Source organism: Limulus polyphemus, unplaced genomic scaffold (assembly GCF_000517525.1).
Source record: "Limulus polyphemus unplaced genomic scaffold, Limulus_polyphemus-2.1.2 Scaffold0, whole genome shotgun sequence".
In the NCBI taxonomy this organism is placed as follows: domain Eukaryota; kingdom Metazoa; phylum Arthropoda; class Merostomata; order Xiphosura; family Limulidae; genus Limulus; species Limulus polyphemus.
Window position 1 is genome coordinate 3,216,311 of NW_013665610.1, and position 12,135 is coordinate 3,228,445.

General features: G+C 32.3%; 1 protein-coding gene across 1 annotated transcript in view; it reads right to left on the minus strand.

Annotated features, from left to right (window-relative positions):
* Positions 1–12,135, minus strand: part of LOC106467741 (integrin alpha-PS1-like) — a 166,684-nt gene that overhangs the window by 45,280 nt on the left and 109,269 nt on the right. Inside the window, exons 9-11 of the mRNA XM_022384911.1 lie at positions 11,369–11,463; positions 7,082–7,236; positions 6,197–6,301 (exon numbers count right to left, since the gene is read on the minus strand). Of these exons, the coding sequence (XP_022240619.1) occupies positions 6,197–6,301; positions 7,082–7,236; positions 11,369–11,463 (355 nt within the window). The remainder of the gene's footprint in view (positions 1–6,196; positions 6,302–7,081; positions 7,237–11,368; positions 11,464–12,135) is intronic.

A 12,135-nucleotide genomic window follows, 5' to 3' on the forward strand; every position in this document is an offset into this window, starting at 1 on the left:
TACTTCACTAAATAATAAGATTTTTTTGAATGTGAAAGACTTACAATGTTTACTGAAAGATTGCCAAATTTTGTGAAGATATACACAATATATTAAAAGAAAGTAGTATCAAATCTATAAAGACTTTGAACGAGTACAAAGAGGTCATGTGGTCAGTCAAATTGACAGAGAGAGTTAAAGCCAGATTACAAATTCAATCAACTTGAACTTTTTTTTAAATAAATACAACACTTTTTCACATTTCAGTAACTGTGTCAAGTATGTAAGAAGAAGGAAAAACCATCATTGTCATTTTTGTGCCCCCTGTACATTTACGGAAAACTATTATGATAAAAAATACAAATGAAAAAGACAGCTACAATGAAATTTGAAAATATTTTGATGTACAAAAGTGTCATCATTTTTATTTTTTATTTTCACTAGACCTCCTTGTTTGTTTTTTGTTAAATACAAAACTATACAATGGGCTATATATATATAACTATTTGCCCACTGCAGATATAAAACCCAATTTTTTTGCATTGTAAGCCCATGACAGGGGGGGCTTCATTAGAACTAAAAACTATAATTTGAAAAACTGGTGAGTAACAGTTGCAGCTTTAAGGTTGTCTTTTATTCTTTATTTTATATATTACAGCTTACTCATCATGGGGTATTAAAGAAAATGTAAAATATTTACACATTAGCTAAGTTGTTTGTTTTTTCTATAACTTGAGATATTAAAACCTATCAGTAAAAAACTAAGAAAAATGCATCAAATAACTGTTAAATGTACAAACAAATGCAAATGGAATTTTTGTTAAGTAGCATAATTTTTGAGCACTCAAAAATGTTTTTTTTTTGTAATAAAGACATTTCTGGAATACATTTTTTTTTATATTCCATGTCTTCAGAATGGTTATCAAAATACAAAGTATAAATTATTTTTTGAGAATGCAATTACATGAACACCATTTAATATTTCAAATCATTTTTACTTTTCTAATCTGCTTATCTACCTGCTGATGTGTTAAGGATTCTGAGTTGGATCTTTGTACCATTCAGTATCATTCATTCTGAAAGTATCTACCATATGAAAACTAGAGATAGGGCTTCATCTCCTATGTTAACCTAAGTTTTGATCAGAACCTGGTCATAAGACAGTTTGAAGTCATAAGCTAGCCAAATGAAGAAGATGAAGTTGGGATAACATATTCACTGACTGACAATTTAATTAAGAAATAAAAAGCAAATTATTAAACACAAACATTCATGCATTTTCTATATAAATAACCAAAGTACTTTATGCCTAAATTCAGATATATATTCCTGTAGCGTTGCTTCGAGGAATGTGGTGAAATATGATTTTTATGAATCAAAAGTAAAAAAAAAAAACTATTATACTTAAGGATCTATAGAAGGGTAGCACGTATTGTTAATTTTTGATTTTGATATAACTTTACTATTTTAAAAACAATAAGTAGATGTTTTACTGCAAGTCACAAAGTAAGAAAACTGTATGAAGGTTGTAAAGTAACACAGTCAGAAAAACTGCTGGTTGCAATGTATGCAAATTAAAACAAGTGAACCAACTTGGTTTTAGTCCAATGGCTCTGGAATAAGTGAGGTTTTATAACTCCAAGCAATCAAGTGCTTAAGATAATCAAAATAAAACTAACAGTCAATCACAAAAGTTGGTCATGACTGATAACTTGTCTGTAGTGGAAAAACAATGGTTTTGTTTGTTTATTTGTAATTAAGCACAAAGATACACAATGGGCTATGTGGGCTCTTTCCACTACTGTATCGAAACCTGGTTTCTAGCATTGTAAGACCATAGACATACTGCTGTGCCACTGGTGGGCAAACAAACAGTGGCTACAGTGAATTTACATTATAGTCATTTTCATAACCTCAAGCATTTAGTTTTATGTTAGAATAACCAGGAAATATGAATCTACTACTACTTAAAATCAACTTTAATGAAAGCTCATCAAATTTTCAAAATTACATATACAAGAAGCTATACAGCCTTATACGACTTCAGTTCATACATGATTTTAAGTAGATACATGAGTCTACAATGATGTATAAATGTAACAAAAGTAGTTTGCACTGTGCATAATTCTTATGTGTATTTTTGATATTTCTGTATATTTTATATTTATAGAAATAATTTACTTACACTTAACTTAACACACTATTTATTCACCCTATCTAAAAACCAATTTCTTTCATCAATGAATGAAGTTACAAAATTAGGTTAACTGCCATGGATGTGGCAAGGTTGTATCTGTACTCACGAATGTTTATGAAGAAGTTGAAAGTATTTATCAACTTGTTTTGTTGTACATTTGTAGAAGTAACAAAATGTCTTTATGGGACAAACTTTACTTATAAAGTCATTCATTCATCACATGTAGAATTATAATTTGAAGCATCTTTTTTTTTGCAATCCTTAAAAACATTGGGTAGTCTTGTCTATATTAAAAGTAATTTTAATGATAATGTTTATGGGCTAATGATATTCATATCTTCATGAATACTGCTAGACAAGTGAAAAAATGATCATGACAAGCAATTTTAGATGTTATCTACCTTGTGTCTATTAAGAAACTCAGAACCCTACCTCCCATTACAACTATTTTGGAAGAGGTCTATCCCAAAGAAATTAAGTCACTCATGTCTTTCACAACCTAGCCAGAATGTAGAGAGCAGCCACAGGGAGTAACCAAAAACCAAACAATAAAGCAACTGCCAAATCATGTAAATAATGAGATATAAGTGTATTAGGTGTGATCCAAATATCAGCCTGTACAATCTCCTCCAGTGGGCAATGCAACCAAGACACCAAGGGACATCAAGATATGGCAAAATTGATGAAATGAGACCCAAAGAAGTCTCTGCTCCTTCAATAAAAGCCCAGAGTAAGAAATATGAACCAACTGACAAGGGATAAGACACGTGACATCACAGGATTCTAATAGAGAAACAAATGGTAACATGAACCCCGAAACTCTTCAGTGTGTGCATAAAAGACAACCCAGATCTGAGCAGTCATAACAATGACATATGGAGGAAAGATGATTAGGAGAAAAAGACTAATTGCCTTCTCTAGCTGCTGAAGTTTTGGGTAGAAATGACCTATCTGGATACAACAGAACATAATTAAAATGGTAAAGAGTCCTGTAAACATAAATTGCAAACACATCCGAACATCGAAGTGTGCTACTCAACAACAAAATAAAATAAATCTTATGAGAAAAGTGATATAGGAAACATGATGCCAAAGGTTCAAAAGGTGTATGACATAAGGCATGGAGAACCACTGTGATATCCCAATTAGAAACCTGGAAAAAACGTCAAGGAGAGATAACCCAAAAGATTTCAGTAGAATGGAAAAAAACCAGGGACTCAAATACTTTACATCTCATAGCAAAAAGAAAAGTAGCTGACAAAGTTGCCTTATACAGAGAAATGGACAAAAGCCCAAACGTTTGTCAAATAACCATGTCAGAGATTAGGAAACATGCAGCACAGCGGGACGAGAAGGATTAAAACCATGTCTGAGAGACCACTGATGATAATTAAGCCATTTCTGTTCATAAATGTCCAAAGAAGAATGCCAAGTGGACCGCATTAAAAAAGATGCCACCCAAGAGGTCAATCCCTGACGTCGTGCAACTGGCCTCATGAAGTCAGAGAATGATGATCACCAGATGAAAAATATCCAACCAAGGCTGATGTAAGAGAGATGGCCAGAGAGGAAGTGGAAGAGGTTGGTAATCCCTAAAATACTGAAGGATTAGAAACCAAAATTGAACTGGCCAATGTACCACCACCAGAAGTACTCAACAGGAAGAGGAGTGAATAAGTAAAAGAACTTGGACAAAAGACGAATCATGGGGAACATGTAAAGATGAAGACCGATCCAATCCTGGCTGAGAGCATCCATACCCAAAGCCCAAAGGTTAGGAACAGGAGACCAGAAGGATGGGAGCTGGGCATTTTAGTGTGTGGCAATAGCATTGACCTGAGGTATCCCAAGATGAGAGCAGATTTAACTTAAAATGTGTGGATGAAGCATCTATTCCATGGGAAGAACTCTGTTGGGACAAGATAACTGATTGGACATTAAATTCATTACACCTGGAACATGACTTGCAAGGAGAACAATCTGATGATTGTGGGCCCAAAAATGAAGATTCAATGTTTGAAAACAAAATGATCTGGAGTAAGTACCTCCCTTGATTGGAAATGATGTATGAGACCACTATGGAATTGTCTGAGTGAAGCATTACCCCTTTCCCTTGCAACAATGCAAGATCCCAAGATATAGCTCATTGAACTGCTAGAAGCTCTAAGTGATTGTTGTGGAGAGAAGATTTCTCTTCTGTCCAGAGACCCTTGAATTCCATATCTCCTATACAAGCACCACATCCCTGGACAGAAGCATCCATAAAAAGATGTATCTCTGGACATGGGAATGGAAGAGGGACACCTATTGTCATGTTGTCCCTGTTAAAACACCACTTGTGTTTCGATAGAACATGAATCTGACACAGGAGATCTGGAAACCTAATGGGAGATGCAGAAAACTGTCTCTTAGAAGGCTGGGAAAGGTGAGAGGCTAGAGCCGAAAGAGAAAAGTGGAAACAGGCCACATCCACCTTAGATTCCATGGAATCCAGAATACCTGAAAAAATTGAATGTCTGAGAAAATGAGCTTCTCAGAAATCTCTAAGGGCCAAGGAAGAAAGCTGAACTTCTTCAAACAAGGTATCTCTCTCCAAAAGATCCCAGCAACAAACCAACCATGAGACCAAGGAGAAAGCAGAAGACGATAACCTTACCAAAGTAGAAGTCAATAAATGACTTAGATCTTCTGTGATAGGCCTCAAACAACAGTTGCAAAGAAGATACAAAATGCAAAACTGTTGTGAGGGGCAGACGAATTTGAGAAATCTGAGTTTGATTAAGATGAATAGTGGCATCAGGCCTAGAACCCCAAATAGGAAGAAGAGGATCTAACCTCTGAGAAACCAAATATGAGTTCTCCTAGAGATGGAAAGCTAAGGCATGCTGATCTGATAAACGAGAAGGACAAGGCATGGTAGCACTCTCTCTCAATTGATCAGCATATCTCCTTGTATGCACAGCAATGTCTGGCAAAGGTGGAAAGAGCAGGCAATCAACCAAATGCCTTTCCCCCAACAAAGAAGGAGAAAAGTCATATGCTATAGGAGAAATGCCAAGAGATTACAAACTTGATGTACTAGTTGTAAAAATGATGCAGGAAGTGGGATGTCCATCTTAGGCTCGTATTAGCTGTCTGAGCAAATGAAGGTGCCGAAAAGATAGATTCCAAATTCTCACCAGTCCGCCCCTGATCCCCTGCAAGCTCAGCCTCTGAGCTGACAGGAGAAAAAACATCAGATACCATGTAAGACTCCACTTCTCAGCATATGAGGGACTGGAAATCTTCCACAGAAAGGGGCCCTCCCCCCGATGCCTGGGTAATGCTAAATTCCAAAGGTGGCAAAGTAGGACCACTAGGTGACTCCATGTCAGAGACATGAATTTGTGAATTCATACCCGAAAATGTCTCTGAAATAATTTATATATGTGCATGCGTGCATGTAAAATAAAAGAAAATAGGCAACAAACTCAAGACCCAATAAGACAGTTCTAAAAAAAAAGAAATCATCTAAAGTGTAAATATAACTAAAGCTATTCAACACTGAAGAGAAACCAACAGCAAGCACAAAAAGCCGTCATCATAGCATTCTGCTATCGAAAAAGGTGAATAGGAAGTAATAACAGGGAGTTTATATACGGATCTGGAATAGGGGCGCACTGACTTAGGTGGAGAGAATCACAAGATTTAACTTAGCTATGGGCAGTATAATAGGGTATAAAGGTTGAAGTAAGCTTATATTATATTATAGATGAGCAGAGAAGAGTAACTTTTGTTGGAATAAAGCTATATGTAGTGTGAGAGGAGGTATGTATGTTTCGAAAAAGTTGTAATTAATATGCATGTATACCAAATTTGTAAAGTAAGCAGAAATACTTGTAAAATAATGCAATTTTTCAAAATGTAGGCACAAAAGAATGCTAATGCCATTAACACCTTAAAAATTTGCAAAAAGATTAATTTAAAAAAGAATAACAAATCATGTTTAGTACAACAGATAGATAAGATAAAAGAACTTACCATACTTGGTCTGATTTGGGATCTTCTACACATCCCAATTTCTGTGGGTCAATACGAGTAAAGTTACCAGTGACAGTTGTTCTTATGTCAATAATTGGCCGTGATCTACATTTATAATACAAATAAACATACAATATAGTTATCTATATATATATGATCTTGAAACTATATTCGTTAAGAAAATAAAATTAATTAAATCACATTGAGCATTTGTTGTATAATAAAAGAAAACCTTAAAGAAAAATAAGGCTCTTAATTGTTCTTTCCCCACAGAGGAAATATAAAATGAAATATGTGACAAATGAATAGTTATGATAGAATGAGTTGTTAAAAAGTGCCTTACTAGCAAATGTTGGTGAGTTCAGTTCGTAGAACACTTTTTTTGGTGAGCCAGAGGTATCAGATTAGAGAGGGAGCCAATGAAATAACAAAAAGTGGAATTACCACAAGAAAAAACTGGCACCAAACATGGGGCTTTATTTTTGATAATGAAAGAATGTATTAGTTTGAGTTAGTTGTTAAAAAGTCTCATACTAGCAATTTCTAGTGGGTTAAACCTTTAACTCTGTTGGTAGAGGACTTGCCAGGTGTGCAAAAGATTGAGCTTAAACCTAAACTGAGGAAATAATAAAAACTTAAATTACCATAGATTTAACTTTTAAAATTGACAAATGAAAGAAAAAAAGATCACAATCTTTTGATAAATTTAATTTTAAACAGTTAAAACCTCAACTGCAAAAATAATTTTTTTTTAATAATTTCATAATGTGTAGCAACTGAATGTCAAATACAAAATTTTAAAAATCAATATATATTTGTTTAAAATGAGAGAAATACTCACACTTTATATAGCTAAATCAAGAGTTTCTCTATACTCTCTCTCACCTCAGTAAAATAACAGCATCACTTTCATATGCTCCTATGAGAAGGTCTGGGTAGCCATTTGAATCCATGTCCAACCCCCCTGACAAAGAGTACCCAAATGTTGTTAATTTTAACCTTGGTAGAGCTTTTCTTGGAAAATCTGATGGTTTGATGACCTAGATGTGACAATATAAGGGTTAAAACAAAAATATCTCTGGTTTTGTGTTTGGGTTCCTCAAAACCAACATACGTATAGTATATCCATTAAGACTGTTTCATAAAATTATACATAGATATATCTAATGTTAAAATTTCTCTATAAAATATTGTCTTTCATAAAATGTAGTTAACAATTATTTAACATGGTCTTTCCCTGCTAAATTTCCCACAAAAAACATTCATTTCACATTAACAGTTTCTTTTTTACCTTTCCCCCCTATTCACAGTCATTTAACTGGTTGAAGAAAATTAATTTAAGCATCTGAATCCTTATGTACTGGTAACTTTTAGAACTTATTGTCAAAAAGTATTAAATTGTATCTTTCGAAACAAGCAAGTTACATATCAAACTTAAAATATTCTAAAATATCATTGCAATATTAGTGATAATTTAATTTATCTTTAAAAATCTTATTCAATAAATTTCTAAAGTTAAACACCTTGGTATGTTCTTGAAATGTTTACACTTCTCATTTTGTTACATAATTATGCACAAACATTTTACAACAGCACCGGAGTCCTAATATTTTTCTTCTATTTTTACTCATGGAATATAATAAGATTTCATAACTGTTTTCTTTGGTAACTTAAAGAAGTTTTTTATGCCAAAATGTAAACTTCAAACCATAACATTTAACTCAAAATCAGTCTTCAGCACCACCAAGTTTCAAAAGAAAGTTTCATTTTTCCAACTACTTCAGATAATCAAGATAATACCAAAAAAAAAAAGAAGAAAAGACACACACAAGACTGATATTTCTTGAGACATCTATAATTACAATCATAGTCATAATCTGGTATTGGTATTTTCTACATGAATGTCACACCCTATGTAACACTTGGTTTAAACAACCATGTCAGAGATCCATAGTTTCAAGCACAGCCATCCCTAATTTAGAACTGTGCACTAAAAGTAGGGTGACACTGATAAGTTTTCTTGTTTTTAAGCAAAAAGCTACACAATAGACTATGTGTGCTGTGTCTGCCACAGTCATCAATGCCCAGATTTTAGCATCATACGCTTTCATACTTGCTGTTGAATGATTAAGGGGTTCATAATCTGGTATTGATATTTTCAGCTTAAATGTCATACCTTATGTAACATTAGAACTGAGTCTAGAAGTAGGGCAATCAGTTGGAATTAACTCTTAACCTAACAGAAGGACAGACTGGCACAGTAATAACAAACTTCTCAGCTGAAAGAGTAAGGAGTGCTTAACATAATTTGCTACATTTCCAACCTATGACCTTTCAGTAAACAGCCCAGCACACTAACCACTAGACCATGCTCAGCTCATTACGATCTGTAAATTGTCCAATCAAAACCATTCAAATGATCATACTAAATTGGAACAGTGACTCAGTTACAAGTGACTAAGGGTTACTGCATTACATAATTTGTCAGAATGTTTTGTTCTTTGTCAAAAACATATTTTGCATACATAAAATCCTCTTCGCGTCTCTTGCCAACATTACAAATGAAATGTTTCTCCATATTCGGATGAGTACCACCGAAATATTTGATAAGCACAAGGTACATCGACAGCCAAGATGTATTTCAGCATTACTTTAAATTAGTTAAGATATATATCAAATAAAAAAGTTACCAAATCATTTTGTTCAAATAAATAATAAGAAAAATAAATGTATAATCAAAAACACATTTTAAATTATCCTTGGTAATATATTCAAACATTCAAAAACCAGTTAACTTATGAATATCCATGTACATACATTTGTTACCTGCTACTATGTGGCATCTTATTAGACATGTATCAAACCAAATTAAAAAGCTATACTGGTCTGGCCATAATTATTATATGTAAAACATGAATGACACAAAATGCAAAGGCAACAGCAATAAGAGTAAAACATTTGTTTCTATAATTAAACAGAAATCAATAACTAACATAAGAATGAAAACTTCAAAATAAAACTTAACAGAGGATGAATCAAATAGATTCTACAATTTAAACACTCAACCCAAACAGAGAAGGAAGAAGAAAGAAACAGAATTTTTTATGAAATTATAACCAAAACAAGAAATAAAATGCATACTATTCATAAATGGTATTATATATTATATCCAACTAACTAAAATCATCAATTTGAACTAACCATCTTATTCAATCATATTCTGCTGGTATTTGATTTATTTTAATAATTAATCTAGATATAACAAATTAAAACTCAAGTAATTTAACTTTAAACAATTTTTAAAGGGGAAATTATTATTATTTATACTGATTACTTTGTCACTAATGGTCTTTCAAAAGGACTTTAAGACTGTATTTTCAATAAGTCACATGCTTTTGTAATTTAGATTTTACACCATATTTTTATTATTGCGTATACATATCTGAACTAACACACCCAATTTAAAGCTATTCTGTGTTTTTCGTTTTCTTGCATACCACATTTGATCTTTTTCAGCAACTACATAAACATTTTAATTTTTCTTACCATGATTAGATATAATTGCTAAAGACAGCAACTACATAAACATTTTAATTTTTCTTAACATGATTAGATATAATTGCTAAAGACAGCAACTACATGAACATTTTAATTTTTCTTACCATGATTAGATATAACTCCAAGACAGCAACTACATAAACACTTTAATTTTTCTTACCATGATTAGATATAATTGCTAAAGACAGCAACTACATAAAGATTTTAATTTTTCTTACCATGATTAGATATAATTGCTAGACAGCAACTACATAAACATTTTAATTTTTCTTACCATGATTAGATATAATTCCTAGAGACAGCACCTACATAAACATTTTAATTTTTCTTACCATGATTAGATATAATTCCTAGAGAAAATGAACTTTTAGCTTTCTGATACTATAATCAAACAATAAAGTCTCAAAGCTCCACAACAAACTATCCGTATTATGCCCACCATGTGTATCGAAACCTAGATTTTTTTTTCTCAATCATAGGCTATTACTTAGTAAATTGTTCATTAATATGGAAGATTCTATGATAAAGTTAAAAAAACTATATATTATTGCACTTTAAGTCTCATCTCTTAACGTTTGGTGCTACACTGTACATCATAACCATCTGTCACACAAAAGCAGTGTCAAAATGAATCTGATAAATAACTTTATCTTCTTACAATATAAAGTTACATTATTTTCATATTTCACTTCAGTTTTTCTAATGAAAAAAAAGTTCTTTATTATTAGTTTGCTTTGTTAGGTAAACTTCTAAACATATCATACCACTAGGTAGCATTTTTACAGGTATTGTTTTACTGTGGTATATAAACATGTGGTCAAGAAAATCATTAAATGAATGTTTGTTCTAGTTGCCTTTGTTCCTTGTTATTCTATTGAAGTCACAATTGTTCAGTCCATGGTAGGCATGGCTGTAATGCTGTACATTGTGCAAAAATGCAGGTAGCAGTGGCTTTCAATGATAGTTTAGGTGATATCTCAAGGTTACAGCCTTCATAAGGCTGAGATCATCTACCAGACTGTTTAAATTCAATATTCCTTATGTCACAGGTAATGTTGAATTTACTCAAAATGACTAGTGCTTCTCACATGAATGGTCATTCTCATTCCGTAGGTAAATTTTGACAGGATGTTACCTGATCCAGTAGAAGTGACCACCTGGTGCTATAAAGCAAGTACACACATCATGTTTGTGTTTGTGAACTAATAAAGACTGCTTATTTGTATTTTACATTGTGCCTAATATTTTTACTTCATTCTCACAAAACCAGTTACTCAAAGATTTAGTACTACTTCGTAATAAATATCTTGTTGAACCTTCTGTTATTACGCAGACCAATCTCACTGCTCTCAGTTAACTCAGTTTTACCTTAGTATATCCTAATATTTAGCACAATTATTTTTTTAATTAATTTCAATACCACTACAGTATAATAGATAAATACAAAAACAAGTGCACTAAGCTTTTACACTGGACATCACAAGCCATACAAATATGATTATTCTCTACTCACTTTTCTAAAACAAAGCAGCAACAATTTTAAATTTGCTTTTTTTTATTAGTATTTCATCACACTTAGTAATATTTCAAGATTTACAAATTTGGTATATGCACCTGAGCTGCTTCAGTAATAAGGCCATGAGCAGATCCCAGGTGAATGTAAACTGCTCCACTACCATTTTCTTCGTATGGTGCACCAATAGCTAGATCTAGATAGAAATGAGTAACACAAGTGTTCTAGTTTACTAAATGTTTTTATTCTTACATGTTTTAAACAAGCAACCTGTTATTTTCTTTAAAATACAGTTACATACATTACCAATAACTTCTAATATGTGGAAGGACAAAAATATGAAATTTATTCCTAACAGAATGTGTGTAAAAACTATTAAGGCTAGTATTAGAGTTAATCCCAATTTTGACAATTATTCTATGCTAATAAAAACTTTTACATAAAGATGAAGCAATAAATAGAACATTCGTTAAACACATAAAAAGAAAAATTCAGTAACAGAGTGAAAACAGAATATACAAAATATGTAAAAAAAGCAGTAAGAGAGAGAGAGAAAAAATTGGTTAATAACCTAGCCAAATGAACAACCTTTATCAAGACTCCATTCTTCCCCACTTTGGGCTATATATATAACTCAGTTTTGTAACTTCAGAACAACTTAAATTTGATATATTTCTGACAGTTTTTAAAATATTTATGCATTTTATGTGTGTAATACTTCAACCCCTACTTTAAAATAATAATCAACTTCAACTACCATATTTTATGTAACACATTTCTCTTCATAAAAAAAGAAAGTTGGTAATATGTTATGTCAAAGCAATAAAAGATTCATAGAAATGTATGCAGTGGTGGGATTCAGCCGGTT